At 50.0% G+C, this 16,375-nt stretch overlaps 1 protein-coding gene across 2 annotated transcripts in view; it reads left to right on the forward strand.

Annotated features, from left to right (window-relative positions):
- LOC132588309 (ankyrin repeat and fibronectin type-III domain-containing protein 1-like) overlaps nt 1-16,375 on the forward strand; it is a 491,222-nt gene that overhangs the window by 443,092 nt on the left and 31,755 nt on the right. For both annotated transcript variants that reach the window (XM_060260671.1, XM_060260672.1), the window contains 5 exons: nt 1,921-2,011; nt 5,621-5,728; nt 8,157-8,256; nt 8,497-8,629; nt 16,122-16,241. In XM_060260671.1, the coding sequence (XP_060116654.1) occupies nt 1,921-2,011; nt 5,621-5,728; nt 8,157-8,256; nt 8,497-8,629; nt 16,122-16,241 (552 nt within the window). The remainder of the gene's footprint in view (nt 1-1,920; nt 2,012-5,620; nt 5,729-8,156; nt 8,257-8,496; nt 8,630-16,121; nt 16,242-16,375) is intronic.

Genomic DNA, 16,375 nt, shown 5'->3' on the forward strand with positions numbered 1-16,375 from the left:
TTGCAGCTGCTGGAATGGCCTTGGGTCAGCCATAGCTCTGGCAGAGGTTGTCCTTGAAAGGGCAGCTGCCGTGAGAGCTCTCTCAGCTTCACCCACCTCACAGGGTGTCTGTTGGAGGGGGAGAGGATATAGGCGATTGTAAGCCGCTCTGAGTCTCTGATTCAGAGAGAAGGGCAGGGTATAAATCTGTAGTTTTCTTCTCTTCTTCTCCTCCTTCATGTGGTGTGTGTTAGGAACTGCTTTGTACAGTAAAGAGGAGGTGTCTTAAGACAAACATCTCTGTGCCCCAAAGAAAACGGAGCAGAAGAACTCACTAAGTCATGCAACCTACGATTTTTGTTCTCTGTGCCATTTCCCCCCCCCCCCCCATTGGTGCTCTTTCTCACTCCCATCCCCCACCCTAGCCTATAAATCAGAAGCTGGTTCTCCCCCACTGCCACCACCTACAAAGATCAAACCCTCTCCACCAGCCCCATGGCTAATTGAGATGAGAACCACTGACTCCCCTCCAGCCCGCAAGTGCATGGAAGTCACGCGGGGCCCCACCCCCGCCGTTTTATTTCTCTGGGAACTACAGGACCCACGCTGCCTGTCAGCTGTCCCTCACCCATTGTGTGGAGGACAGCTTCCAAGAGCGCAAACAGGACAATAAGTGGACCTTCGGCTTGCTTGGTTTCCACGAGTCTCTCCTATATCTCTTTGCAGGCACAGCAAAGAAAGCCGAAATGATTCCCAGCGGAGATGTTTTCGAAGCCCAGTTGTGAAACAGCAGCTGACTTCTTGCTCAGCAGGCTGTGGGTGGAATCTTAAAATAAAATTTTGATTTTGACCATGAGTTTTTGCAACCCCCTCATGAGGATATGAAACAGGACTGACTGGTACAGTCAAATTGGGCCTTTCGGTTTGGATAGCTGAGAGTCTCTGGCATGGCTTAGTGGGCCGTGATCACAGCTCATTCCTTTGCAGTGCAATATTATTTATCCAGGAGCTGAGCAAAAAAGAAAGAAAGAAAGAAAGAAAGAAAGAAAGAAAGAAAGAAAGAAAGAAAGAAAGAAAGAAAGAAAGAAAGAAAGAAAGAAAGAAAGAAAGAAAGAAAGAAAATGGCATATTTTTAGGCAATCCGTGATGCAGGGTGGTTTTTGGGTTAGTTTCCTGCATGCCCATTTGGATATTCATGAAGTTAATCTGGCTTGGATTGTGTCTTTAATTGTATTAAGTACTCCTTATCTCCTGTATACTTCTTATTGTATAATGCCATTAAAGGTTGCTGTTGTTGGATTGTGTCTAGAACTGGGCCCTGGGAAGCCATGGTACAAGGTGATGACTTCATTGCCATGTGCCAGGATCTGGAAGCCTCAGACACCGCTGCAGTCTTTCTGCCCCAAACTGACCTGCGCCTCACCTTTTGTGAGTAATGCAGAATGAACAATTCATCAAGGAGTTGTCCCATTTGTGGTAGGAAGGCCACAGCAGGACCTCAGGCCTCCAGACCATGGCTCGTAGCAACAACTTCAGACTCAGCAGACATCTGGGGAGCCCTTGTGCTATCTGAATCGTCTTGGACCAAATATGGATTCCGCAGAGTCTGAAGTCAAGTCAGTAGTAAACCCACAGGAGCCATACTCTCGGAATCCAGTAAAGAATCGGGGTTGTTCCAAAATTCTTTGACTCAAATTTGGACAGAAGGAGTCATCGAAGAGTCATTAGCCTGAAGGAACCCTACAACACTGTCTTTGCAAGGTCACCCTGGGGCCACAGTAGGAGGTGTCACACCTGCTGCTTGGCTTTTCCTTTTGCAGTAACTGATTGTGGAGAACATCTGGGGAGCAACAGCTGAGCAGCTCTTTACCTGCTTGGCGGTGGAGCTCCAGGTTGTCCTCACCCTCCAATGACTGTTTCTCCCTTGCCCTTTCCCCACAGGGTACTGCTTACTATGTCCAAGTGTTTGCCTACAATATGAAGGGCTGGGGACCTCCTCAAACTTCGATACCACCCTTTGCTGTTCCCTCAAGTAAGTGTGAATGTTAAGAAGTGTTATATGCATCTTGATGTCGGTACCGTGATGCTGCTTTACCAGCCTCAAGGTGAGGTGCACCTGCTGGAGCTCTGTGAGTTTCCTGTGGCCTTTGATCCAACAGAACTGCAGTCACATACATGCAGAAAGACTGTGCATCCTTCCTTCTGCGAGACTTGCCTCCTCAAGAGAGAACTATATTCAGGATACTTCAGTAAGCCAAAGTTTGGGTAAATGGCTTGAATATCATGATGAGCAAATTCACTTTTAGCACATTCGGGGGTGAAATTCCTCCCCCATTGAACTTTTTGTGAGGGGGAGGAATTCATTAAAAAAAAGTAGCTCTACAACTGTGTCCTTTTCAGATATTGTCACTTGCACATTAGTAAATGTGCAGGTGTCACTCCAAAGTAAAATCACTTACCACTTACAGTCCCCCCTCATAAAACCCACTGTGTTTTGCGTTAGGATAGGGGGCGTTTAATAGCAGAAAGGTAATATGTTTGGGGGTATTGAGGTTAAAAAATACCCTCTGAGTTTTTTCTAGAAAACACCCCCTGCCCCCCCCCCCCCCGAGAAGCATAAAGTGCTCTGGAGAGATACAGCTCCTTCCCTACCTCCTTTCACTGAAAGGTGATCTGATAGCACTTACACAGAACTTGTGTGAGATATCCAATACACAGAAAAGGGGGAGATGGAATGCAAACCAAGTAAACAAATAAATAAAAATCTCAAGTGGAAATGCATATCTAGATTTGGGTGCTCTGGGAAACATACGGACTTCAACCACCAAAAATCTTTTGAGAGAGACATTTCCTACCCTGAAATATTCGGCTCAGGGTAGCGAATCCATCCCAATTACAACTGTGTAGCTTCGTTCACGGAAACTGTCTCACATGACCCATTGAAACAAGCCCTCCCACCCTCCGATGCTGACAGCCGCATTCAGATAAAGCCTCATGGTCCAAAAAAGGGTAATAGCTGTAAGGAGAATCCATGCTGCCCTAGAGCTATAAGTCCATTTCGGTTTGGGGTTGCCTTGGAGTTCCTCTAGCTGTCTTGGAGCTGTGTAATATCTAATGTAAGCTATCACGTTTGGACCACATTAGAACATACATGGTGGCTTCCTTGCATGTATAAAAGAAAATATTTCTCCCCCAAATATAAAATAAAATAGCCAACTTTTGTCAGGTAAAAGTGTGAGGCACTTCCCTGGGTGTTTTTAAAAGCACATAAAATAGCACTAGGCCTCAGCCAAAGTTAATAGAGCTGATCTTTCCATGGAAAACAGCAGCATGGGGAGCATACAATCCAATTAATGTAAAGTTAATGTAAAAGAGCTTCTGCCCCCCCCCCCCCCCCCACACACACACACTTGCCTGTGCTGTTCAGTAGCTCTGCCACCTCATAACTGAGAAGCATGAGGAAGAGGTTCTGTTTATTCGTCGAGGCAAGTTCGATTCTCACTGTGGGTCTGAAGCAACTCTGGCCCAATCGAGGGCAGGTGGCTAGGATGAGACTGTGGAAAGACTTAAGAGACTGGACCGTATTTGTTCGCTATGATTTGTCATCTCCTCCAGCTAGTGGCAGCTATTAAATCCCATCATCCTGGTAAACAGATCCCACCAGTGGCTACTTTTGTGGCCTTTTGCTGGTTCTCTGCCATCTAAGGGATGGGCAGGGCACAGTGCAGGAATAAAAATGGACCACAGAGGTTTGAGATCAATGGTGTTTTTGAGCCCCTGGACCACAAACCTCTATGTTTAACAGACTGGGTCATGGTCTGTTTGACCAGTGTTAGAATTTAAATGGCCTTTGTGCAAAGTGTATGCGAGTGAAGATGAGCGGCAGTTTCACCCACATCTGGTGAAGTTGCCACTCAGCCTTCACTCACATGCTCACGTGACTTTGCAAAAGTCATTTAAAGGGAATGTGCTCCTTTTAAATGGCTTTTGCAAGCCCCGCCTACCTGGACCTTATGAACTTCGTGGGAGGTCCATGTTGGCACGGACTGGGCTCACAGACCCCAAACTGGTCCCTTTGTGCCTTTGAAACCAGAGCTGGTGTCCTGTGATGTAAAGTAAGCGGAAATCTTAGTGAGACTGGTTCTATATTTTGTGCAAGAATGAAAAACTGTATCGTAGATGGTGCAGCATGTTGCAGATTCCTCCTCAAATTATTACCAAGTTGACAGATTCCCAAGCGCACTTGAAGACATTCGACCTGTGCTTGGTGAAGTCAGAGTGCGGCCACTGTGTTGTCAGGGAACAGGGATGCCCATGCTGTGTTTAGCCCCTCTTTGTGGCTAACAAAGAAGCAAAACAATACGTAGATGCTTAAGCAAGTGTGCGAACATTTTCTTATAATTTGTATACTTTTTTTCCCTGACTACAGAGCTTGATGTTTCACGCTGTAATGTTTGGCGGTACATCAATGCAGAATTGGGTTTTTAAAACAAAGCTTATGGATACAGCGCTGATCAGGTTGCAGACACTATCTGAGGCAGAGGGCTTCAACCTTCCAGAGCATGGTGAACCCCAAATCTGCTACATGAGACCTAGCTCTTCAGTGCAGATGCCTGTTTTCTTCCCAGTGTCTTCTAAACAAGAGCCCCAAATGGCAGCAACGCAGTGGGAGGGGCTCATTTCAGGGAAGGTGGTGACCTAGTTGTGAAGACTGCTGGCCTAAGATCAAGGCTTTTTTTTTTTTTTTAAGCAGGAACACAGTTCCAGCTGGCTTGGTGTCAGGGTGTGGCCCAATATGTAAATGAGCCTCTGCTGGGCTTTTTCTATAAAAAAAGCCGTACAAAATAATGGTGCCCTCAGGAGGTGTGGCCTAATATGCAAATGAATCTCTACTGAGATTAAGCTTTTCATGGCTCGTCTTCATCTGCCTACTTCCTCAGAAGATCTGTAGCTTTATTGCCAATCACTTGATTGGGTCTGAGGAAGTAATACAACACAAATTGCAAAGGAAATACCCGGCATACAAGACTGGCAAAAAGTTTTTCCGCTGAGCAAACACTGTCAACTGGAACTCTCATTATTTGAAGTGTATTTGATGAACTCACATGAACTGATGTGTTTTTATTATTCAGATTCATTGTAAAACTTTGTGTGTGTGCAGGTCCCAGTTGTCAGAGCTGAGACCGCCACCTCTTTAAAATACTGTGTAAATTTCTCCTTATTGCATTACTGGTTATTTACTAGTGTATTAAATATAGGAATACCCAGGAGCTCCTATACATATTAGGCCACACCCCTGATGTAGCCAGTGCTCTAAGGGCTTACCAAAAAGAGCCTTGTAAACCCTTGGAGGATTGGCTACATCAGGGGGTGTGGCCTAATATGCAAAGGAGCTTCTGCTAGAATTCCATCCCTGGGAATACTGTGCATCGCAGAAAAATCTGGTTGATGGTTTTTGCTCAGTGAAATGAGGAAGGGCTTTGGCCTGAGAAACGTGAAATGGTGTGATAGCTTCCCAGGGCTTTGGCTTGAGCTGTGAACTGGTCAGGACACACCAAATATCATAGTATGGTATTGAAGAGGACTCCCAATGCATAATGTTGTAGCATTTCTATTTCCTTTTTATCACCTTCCCCTTCAGACTGGAGAGAATACGATGGGCGAGCCCCACGGCGAAGGGGGCAAGCGGAAGCATTAGACCACCTCCTCACCCAGGTGAAGACTGTGCACCAGCACTGCGTGTGTCATGGTGAGTCCTAGCTGTAGTCACAGAGGCAGGTTGGGCATCTGCTGATGTAAGGTCTATTACAGTGCTGCTGAGAGAGAAAAACAGAATCAGTGGGCAGGAAAACTGCTAAGCATTTGAGTGCTACGAATTCCTGCATGCAGGCTGGCACGGAGGGTGTTGGGTAATCAGTTCGAAGGGCGACAGAATGAGAAGCAGCTCTGCAATTGACTCATGTCTGGCGGCCGTGGAACAACCGCTGGAGCTCTGCAAATATCAGAAGCTGCATGGGTGGAAGCAGGTGCGGAATTCTAGCAGGAGCTCCTTTGCCTATTAGGCCACATGCCCCCTGATGTAGACAATCTTCCAAGAGCTTACAAGGCTCTTTTTTGATAGATCCAGGTGGGCAGCTGTGTTGGTCTGAAGCAGTAGAACAATGCAGGAGTCAGGCATCATCTTGTACCTCACTCCTCTTCTGAAGAAGTGGCATGCACACAAAAGTTTACATTCTGAATAAAAGTTTGTTGGTCTTAAAGGTGCTGCGTGATTCCTGCATTGTTCTAAGACTCCTTTTGTAAGCTCTTGGAGAATTGGCTACATCATGGGGGTATGGCCTAATATACAAAGGAGCTCCTGCTAGAATTCCACCCTTGGGTAGAAGGGGGAGACCTCAAATGCTCTGGGCATAAGGGAAAGTTTGTAAAGAAACAAAGAAGCAACAAACACCTGCAGGAAGAGCACCTAGCCTGATGTTTCCGGAAGGGGGAGGCTATAAACAACCGTGGGGCTGGCTGAGGTCAGTGGCCAATGCCCCATAACTTCTTGGGTTTTGGAAAGCGCGTTTGGAAATTAATCCCAGAAGTTCCAGGATGCTAGAAGCTCAGCTTTCCCTGCCTGCCAGTGAAGGCAGTTCTGCTAAGCAATGAACAAGTGCCAAACAGAGCCCCAAATGTGTAGTGTACTGGATGGAGTGCTGTTTCTGATTTGGTTTTCAGTACAGGCACAGCATCCTGGGCAAGTGGGGAACATTTTGTAGGGGGCACTCGCAGACGATATAGGTGTAGGTCCTGCCCCAACCTTTTTTTTAACTTCTGTTTGACTCTCCTTTGGAACAAACAGTCAGGTTGCCACCTCTTTGGGGATTTTTCTCTTGTCTTTTAAATTAGAATAATAATGACATCCCTCACAGGGTTATTAAGAGGAATGTAATTATAGAAATATAAAGCACAATTAAAGTAATCTATTTAATTGTGCTTTATAATTCTTATCTTTATAAACAAACATGCATCCATATATATTATAGATTAAAAAACTCGTTGTTGCTTGTTTTCCTTTCTGCTAGACCTTTGTAACCATTACCTTCGGAGGAGGCCGATTTAATAGCACAACCCTCAGCAGAATTACGCCCTTCTAATTCAGCTGAATGGGAGTGACTTTGCTCAGTTGTTGTACTGTTACTTACAAGCAGGCCTCACTTAGGGGCAGGAGCTCACAGGAGCAGAGCTCCATAACCTCTAAATTTTATTGTGCTTTCTTGACCCCTCCCCCTCAAAAAAACTTGCTTCTGGGCTCTATTATTCAACCTCCCTGAGAGAATATTGCTGAATTCCAAGATATTACAAACTTTCTATGTTTTCCCCCACAAAAAATGGGAAAATAACCAAAACATATCAAGCAGACAGATGGAAATCTTCATCTAGCCACTGTGGCCAAATAGGAGGAAGTAATTTAAAAAGTATGATGGGAATAAGGTTTTATTATGACAATTATAAATCAGGAAGCATTTTCAGGTAGATGCTGAGCTAATATAATTGAGCCCACCTTCCGGTGATGTCAGGGGTAGGTGGCATATGCAAATGAGCTGTGCTAATGAGCTCTGGCACCTCTTTCCTACGAAATGACCCCCGCTTACAAGAAAGAGCCGTGTCAAATGAGAAATCAGTTCCAAGAGTTGTGAAGAATCTCTAAAGGCAACCTGTCTGAAATAGAGAACAAAACAGGCCATAGGGAGAGAAACTGCAAGCAAGAACGTCTGGAGAAACTAGATGCTTCGGGGAGAAAGAGACATTGAAGTGCAGGAAAATTGAACTAAATGGTGTGGGGAGGGAGGGGAAACTCACACAAAGTCCAGAAACTGCAGCTTCTCTAGATAGTAGGCAGCAAGATTATGTGGGTCAAGGTCTTGATTTTAAATAGCCAGTCAAGTCTGTGACTTCAGATCTCTGAGATACAAAACAAACATTTACAGAAGACCGAGTTCTCACTGAGTGCCTTCAGCCAGATGTTTTGAATAGGGTGAACATCCCCTTATGGCGGTTTTCTTCAGACCCCACTCCATGTCCGTCTGGCTTATGGAGGCCTGCACGTTTTGCAAAAGGACGGTTTGGTGAATGGGAGTGGGGGTGGCAGTGGTGTGCACAACAGCTTCTGAGAGCTGCCTTTGCTTCCCCAGAGTCCTGCAAGAATCAGCCGCAGAGCAGGAAACACTCAGTTTCCAAGAGCCTAAAGTATCTCTTTCATCCTGGGAGCAAATTCTTAAAGACGTTGAAAAGGTAAGAGGCCTGATGGGTAAGCAGACAGCAAAAAACAGCAATGCACACTCCTCCCCACAATACATGCATGCCCATGCTACTTACTTGTTGAGTGTCCTGGGTAGGAGGGTGAGGGGAGCCCTTCCTGCATTTCCACTTCAGAGCTTTGCAGACTATGGAAAATAAGCTTCTCTGTTTCCTTGGACTTCCCACCATGTTGGACAAACTCCTTCCCAAGCTGTGTCTTATCTTTCCTCCCAGGGGTCTCTATCTGGCATCCATATTCTATAAAGAAGACAACATTCTGGTGACTCACGAGGATCAGATCCCTGTGGTGGAGATAGACGACACCTACTCCTGTCTTCTCATGCAGGATTTCCTCTGGTTCACCAAGGTGACTCTTTACGTAGCAGGACTTTTAAAAGCTGAAGAGTTCTGCCGGGTCAGACCCAAGGTCCATCTTGTCAGTATTTTGAACAACCAGATGCTTCCCAGCAGGGGTGAAATTCTAGCAGGAGCTCCTTTGCATATTCGGCCGCACAGGCCTGATGTAGCCAATCCTCCAAGAGCTTATAAGGCTCTTTTTTGTAAGCTCCTGGAGGATTGGGTACATCAGGGGTGTGTGGCCTAATATGCAAAGCAGCTCCTGCTAGAATTCCACCCTTGCTTCCCAGGAAACCCACAAATGGAGTAGAAGGGCAACAATGCCCCTCCCCCCAGACACAGACTTTTGCTCCTCCCCATCCACCATAGCAGGCTTAATCAAAAGCACAAATGTGTCTCATTCTCCTACAAAGCCATCTAATGCTATTTTCCATTGCTATTATCTTGTGAAGTGGTGGATTCCCTTAGTTAATTAGGAGTATGTCCCTTCACCTGTCCTGAAACTATTACAATTTGATCCTGAGTCATAGTATTTTGGGAGAGGAAAAAAGAAGCTTTCTGTACCTACTTTCACCACACCATAATTTTATAACTTATCATTGCACATTCCACCCTATCTATGTTGTCCCCCCCACCCCTGAATTAAAGCTGAATCTTCTTCGTGGTCTCTGTGCATCACACTGATGGGAGTAGGCGCCAGCGCCGATCTCGATCGGTAAACTTCAAAAGCTGCGGATTTCCGCGCCGACGTCCCAGTGTGCATGCCCGGAGCCCCCCCCCCCCCACGCATGCTCACTGGGACAGGAGCGGACATCCCGCCAGTTCTCTTCTGACCGCCGCGCTGATCAGTCGATCTTCTTGCTACGGTCGGTGAACTTACCTTTGGATAAAAATTTTTTCTTCTGTTATCACTAGTTAGATAGTTGTAGTTATAGCTGTAGTTTTAGTATAGTTGTAGATAGTTAGTAGTAGCTGCGGGAGAGTGGGGTGATTTTTCCCGCCCTTCGGGGCCCCCTCTCCCTATTTTTCGGTTTCCCGCCGTTTGCTTTCCCTCGTATGGAAAGACGGTGGGGGTTCTTTCGCCGCTGCTCCTCGTGCGGGAGTAAAATCGCCCCTCCGGACGGGCACGAACTGTGTTTGCTTTGCCTGGGCGAGAGGCACCGTCCGGACTCCTGTCCTCACTGCGCCAAGTTTTCGCGCCAAACGAGGAAGAACAGGGCAGCCCGACTTGCAGCGGCGTTGATGGAGCGGGCTCTTTCCCCCAGTCGCCAGCAGGCGGAGCAGGCGGAACAGCCCTCCGGTCACTCTGACCAGTCGGCACCGAAGTCGGTCGACACCGACCAGACCCCTTCCGACGCCGATCGCCCTAGCAAAAAGTCAGGCTCGGCGGTAACTCCGGAATCCTCGACGCCAGCAAAACGGCGCAAGGAGGAAAAAGGGGCTTCGGCTGCAAAGGTGAAGAAGGACAAGAAACAGAGACACAAATCGGCGCCGCTCTCTGCACCGGTGTCTCCTGTGGACCCTTCGGCTCCGATCGTCCCTCCACTTAAGCTCTTCGCATCCCCGATACGCCATTCGGGCACCCCCTTGGAGTCGAGGTCGACGCAGTTGGTCATTTCGGATTCTGATTCGGACATAGAACCGGGCCAGAGGATCGGTACCGACCGCAGCCCTCTCGGCCGAAGCACCCCTCGGCAGCGAAGCCCATCGGTCAAACCGAGTGATCGGCCCCGAGACCGTTCGGCCAGCAGGTCACGATCTCCTCTCGGTAGGAATGAAGGCCGATCGCCTCGCGGAGCCCCGTCCCATGTCCCGTGGGACCAGAGACAATGGCAGTACCTGTATGGGGCCTATCCGGTACAACCACATTTTCAATGGCTGCCGCCGCGACAACCCGAGTGGGACCAAGCTTCTGAAACATCTTATCGGTCCCGAACGTCGTTTCGTACAGTGAAGACGGCCCCGTCGGCGTCGGTGTCGAAAACCCCAGAACTGCGCACGAAGGAGCACGACGTCGCCCCACCGGTGAAACCAAGGCCGACCCCGACAGCCCCAGCGTCCCCGAAACCGAAGCAGCCGTCGGACTTCTCTGACTCCCCGGACGAGTCTCCCAGGTCGCCGGAAGGATCGTCTCCCGAGGGAGGTCCGTCGTCGCCGGACGACTCATCGCCACCGGGAAAGACGTCAGACGAGCAGCCAATCTCGCCGTCGGAAGACCTCAAGTCCTACGGCGACTTAGTCAAGAGGATGGCTCAAACCCTCTCGCTCCCGACGGTCCAGCCGCAGCCAGTCGTTACCGATACGGTCTTCGACATCGTGCAACAGGACACCTCCACTGCTGTGGCACTGCCCCTGACCAACGTTATGTTGCAGACTGCCAAGTCCTCATGGGACAAGCCGGCGTCCACGCCTGTGTCCTCCCGCAGGCTGGACCATATGTACAGGATTCAGGAAGCATCAGCAGAGTTCCTGTATGTGCACCCGAGACCGAACTCTGTGGTAGTGTCCTCTTCGTCGAAGGCGAAGAAGACTCACTCCACGCCCCCCGATAAGGAGGGTAGGAAGCTTGATGCAATAGGAAGGAGACTTTATACCTCAGGCTCCTTGGGAGTCAAAATAGCAAATTATGCGGCCTGTATGGGCAGATATCAATATGCCCTATGGGACCAAGTCTCCACCATTCTCGGTTCCATCCCGGAGCAGGCTAAGACCTCATTGAGGAAACTGCAAAAGGAGGGCATGGCCCTCGCAAAACAGCAGCTGAACTCGGCAAAACACTCGGGAGACACGTGTTCCAAAACATTGACCACGGCCATCTCCCTTCGCAGACACTCCTGGCTCCGTTCCACGGCACTGCAACACGACACGCAGGCCTACGTGGAGGACTTACCGTTTGATGGTTCGGGATTGTTTAGCTCAAACACAGACTCGGTTCTGCAGGAGCTAGACAAAAGCATAAAGACGTCCCGGAACCTGGGGGTAACAAGTCCCCGCACCCCAGCTAAGAGACAGTGGCCGAAGACGTGGCACAAGAAGCCATACTCAAAGTCGCCAGAGAGGCAATGGCGCTCCAAGCAACCGGCTTTTCCGCGGCCCCAGTACCAACAGAAGCCCAAGTACTCGCCACCCTCTACTCAGGCTCCCAGGCAGAAGGGTTCCAAACAAAAGCAGGGCCTTTGACTGCCTCCCACCTTTGGATGGCCCTGTGGACTTGCACAATATCCGGTTGGCACGTTTCTTCCCTGCCTGGACCCGCATCACGTCGGATCGCTGGGTGCTGTCAATTATTCAACAGGGCTACGGGATAGAGTTTTCAAACCCCCCACCCACCCCGACCTTCGTTTACACCCCCCCTTCGCAGACCCTCCGGGAAGAGGTATGCTCCCTCCTCGACAAGGCCGCGATCGAAAGAGTCCCTACGCACCAGCTCAGACGTGGCTTCTACTCCCGATACTTTGCAGTCCCGAAACGGGACGGGGGTCTTCGGCCAATTATGGACCTACGAGCCTTGAACGTGTTCGTGAGATGCGACAAGTTCAGGATGACGACCCTGCAGTATATCCTCCCGTTGCTGGGACAAGGGGACTGGATGGCCACGCTCGATCTAAAGGATGCGTATTTTCACATATCAATTCATCCCTTCCACAGACAGTTTCTCCGCTTCACGGTGGGAGAGGAGCACTTCCAATACAGGGCTCTCCCCTTTGGACTATGCACGGCCCCGCGAGTATTCACCAAGGCGATGGTGGTGATCGCCGCTCACCTGAGGCAGCAAGGGGTAACACTCTTCCCGTACATCGACGACTGGCTCCTGGTGGCGGAGTCCAGGAAGTCGTTGTTGCAGCACATAGAAATCACCCTTGCCCTGGTGGAGGAACTGGGACTTCAGATAAACCAGAAGAAGTCCCATCTCCAGCCTGCTCAACGTGTACAGTTCATAGGGGCGATACTCGATACGCGGAAGTGCAAGGCATTTCTTCCTCCAGACCGCGCGGACGCCATTGTGCGGATGGTAGAGGCGTTCTGCCGGAATCCGGTGGTCTCAGCACGGAAAGTCCAGAGACTTTTAGGACTTATGGCAGCCACCACGGCGGTGCTTCCTTTCGCAAGGCTGAGGATGCGGACTCTGCAGCTCTGGTTCTTGCGGAGTTTCAAGTGCAACCTGGAACCGTACTCCCGCCTCCTGACGGTGCCGCCGGACGTTCTGGAATCCCTGTGGTGGTGGGGTCAGAAACAGTGTCTGGTGGAAGGGGCCCCCTTCCACAAACCAGTACCAGTACTAACGATCACGACGGACGCCTCCCTGTGGGGTTGGGGTGCCCACATGGGGGGAATGTGTGTGGGGGACAGGTGGCCGAGTCGCTACAGTCAGCAGCACATCAACCTGCTGGAGCTCCTGGCCATCTTTCACGCCGTCTTCTCTTTCCAGAACCTCCTGAAGGGAAAAGCAGTAGCGGTGATGACCGACAACACCACGGCGGTGGCGTACGTCAACAGGCAGGGGGGGACGGTATCCCGAAACCTCTGCCACCTGGCCATCTCGCTATGGGAGCTGTGCAGATCGCTGGGGGTTTCCCTGCAAGCAGCCCACTTGCCAGGGGTGAAGAATGTGCAGGCAGATTTCCTCAGTCGTGGAGGAGCCCTGTCTCACGAGTGGGAACTGAACTCAGAGTTCCTGGATCCAGTCTTCCACAGCTGGGGGACACCGGAACTCGATGTGTTTGCTACAAGGCACAATGCGAAGTGCGACCTGTTCTGCTGCAGGGGGGGAGCGGACCCCTTGGCTCTTGGGGACGGTCTCCTAATCCCCTGGACCCATCATACGGTGTACCTGTTTCCGCCCATCCCGTTGCTGACCAAGGTCGTGCAGAAGCTTCTGCGGGAGCGCCCGCAGGGGATCCTGGTGACGCCATGGTGGCCGAGGCAGCACTGGTTCCCCCTGGTCTTGCGACTGGCCAAGGGGAGGTACCACCGATTCCCCCAGGCCCCGGACCTTCTCCTCTCTTATCAGGGCAGGATCCTCCATCACGATGTGCCGCATCTCAGGCTGACGGCATGGCGCCTATGATCTCCGACAGGGCGCAGTTCGTCATGCTAAACTCGAGGAAGGCGTCCACAAGGAAGGCGTACGCAACTAAGTGGGCGGAGTTCACGGTCAGTCATTCTGTGTCTCCCGCTAGAGCGGGGCTGCCCGTGATTTTTGACTTCCTGATTGTGTTGCTGGACAAGGGCCTCGCGCAGTCGTCAGTGCGGGTCTATCTGGCGGCCATTTCGGCACAGCATGAGCGTATAGAGGGCCGGTCGGTCTTCACGCACCCGGACACAAAACGGTTCCTCAAGGGCATGGCGAGACTGTACCCGGCAGTCAGGAGCCCTGCCCCAGCCTGGGACCTGCCCATGGTCCTGGGGGCCCTAACAGGGAGACCTTTTGAGCCTATGGCCTCCTGCTCTCCTCACTTGTTGGCCTGGAAAACAGCTTTCCTGGTGGCCATCACTTCGACAAGGAGGGTGGGGGAGCTGGCGGCACTGCGCTGTGACGCCCCTTACCTCAATTTCTCAGCGGATGGGGTGATGCTCCGCCCCGATATTAAGTTTCTACCAAAGGTGGTGTCATCGTTCCACCTGCATTCAGAAATTTTTCTACCGGTGTATTTCCCGTCACCGGCTAATGACTCAGAACGGCGCCTTCATGCCCTGGACGTTAAACGGGCGCTGTCTTTCTATCTTCACCGCACAAGTCAGTCGCGGAGGGACCCCAGACTGTTTGTGTCGTACGCTGGACCCTCCGTGGGTCTGCGGATCTCCTCGCAACGTTTGTCCAAATGGATCACGGGAACGATCCGCCTGTGCTACATGCTCCACAAGAGGCCATTGCCCGGCCCTCTGCGGGCTCATTCCACGCGAGCGATGGCGACCTCGGCTGCCTTCATGAAGGGAGTGCCCCTACAGGACATCTGTAAGGCTGCCACATGGGCATCAGCTCACACCTTCGTGTCCCACTACGCGTTGGACCTGGGGCGGAGACGAGCTTCCTCCGTGGGCCACGCTGTCTTGCAGTCCGTCTCCTCGTGATGGACCGTCGCACCCGCCTCCAGGTAGGCTTGAGCTTGCTAGTCTCCCATCAGTGTGATGCACAGAGACCACGAAGAAGATAAACAGGTTTCCTACCTGTAACTGATGATCTTCGAGTGGTCATCTGTGCAGTCACACTACCCGCCCGACCTTCCCCGCTGCTGACGGTCCCTCCTGAGGGGCTGACGTGGCGGTCAGAAGGAACTGGCGGGATGTCCGCTCCTGTCCCAGTGAGCATGCGTGGGGGGGGGGGGCTCCGGGCATGCGCACTGGGACGTCGGCGCGGAAATCCGCAGCTTTTGAAGTTTACCGATCGAGATCGGCGCTGGCGCCTACTCCCATCAGTGTGACTGCACAGATGACCACTCGAAGATCATCAGTTACAGGTAGGAAACCTGTTTTTTTGCCTTTCTCCATAGGGGAAGGCACCCCCAGCCTCTTGATTGTTTTGGTTGTCCTGTTCTTCACTATTTTCATCTCTGAGATATTCTTTAACAGATGGAGCAACTGTATGCAATGCTTCTAACATGTCCGCAGCATAGATTTCTATAAGGGCATTATGATTTTGGAAGTTCTCTTTACAGTCCTTTTCCTGATAAATGCTAGCATCAAATTTCCTTTTTTTGCCAGCACACACAGAGAAGTTTTTAACAATCTATCAATTTCAATATAAATCTTTCTGTTCTTGTTGTCCAGTGAATTATCTACTTTTGAAGTTACATCAAATTAATTCACTAACTTGTCAAAAAACCTGAAATTCAGAGAGAGAGAGAGAGCCTCTGTAGAAACGCCTGGTGAAGCCCTAAAAGGGCAGACTTGCCAACAACGATGGGACACCAACAAGGGTGCAAAACATTTGCTCTCTATGTTTCAAACGATGCTGCAATTCAGGTTCCTTGGCTGGGTAGAGAGTCAAACAAACACAAACACACAAGCCTTTTTTGGCATATATCGGATTATAAATAAGGCAAAAAAAGAGATACAGAAATAACAAAATAAACCAGTCATATACAGCTATGCATTGAACAATCGATCCTTGATTACCATACTCAAGAATAAAGCAACCTTTTCAGTTATTTCATGACAAATCATTCAGAAGCTGGCATACCTTTGCAGCATCTGAGCAACTTGTCATATTGAGCAGAATTCAGTCTAGAAACCTAAGGCATATAGTATCATACTGGGAGCAGGAAAGAAGAATATGGTACAAGGAATCAACTTGTTCTAAGTTGCATGTACAAAGCCTTAATGAGAGTGGGATGAGTCATGGGTGGGCTTTTTTTGAGCAGGAATGCAATTCCAGCTGGCTCAGCATCAGGGGGCGTGGCCTAATATTCAAATGAGTTCCCGTTGGGCTTTTTCTTCAAAGAAAACCTGGATACGGGAGCCTGAGACTGACCTAACCGGCCCAATTGCTGTGCTTGACGCAGGTGTCTTGCATGTGGGATGAAATCCTCTGGCTGCGTCAGTGTGTCACCGTCTCCCAGTCATCCTGCTCCTGCATTCTGCAAACACGCTTCAAGATGCTGCTGGCCATCTCACAGATGCAGGTAAGGAAAACGCTTTTGTGGAACAAGTTGCCTTTGTTGTGCAATGGGGGCCTTCTCTGATGACTGGCTACCTTGATGGAAATGTACCATCGCCAAGGGAGTGCCAGCCTCTTCCAGGAACCGAAGACAGGTAA

Source organism: Heteronotia binoei, chromosome 20 (assembly GCF_032191835.1).
Source record: "Heteronotia binoei isolate CCM8104 ecotype False Entrance Well chromosome 20, APGP_CSIRO_Hbin_v1, whole genome shotgun sequence".
NCBI lineage: Eukaryota > Metazoa > Chordata > Lepidosauria > Squamata > Gekkonidae > Heteronotia > Heteronotia binoei.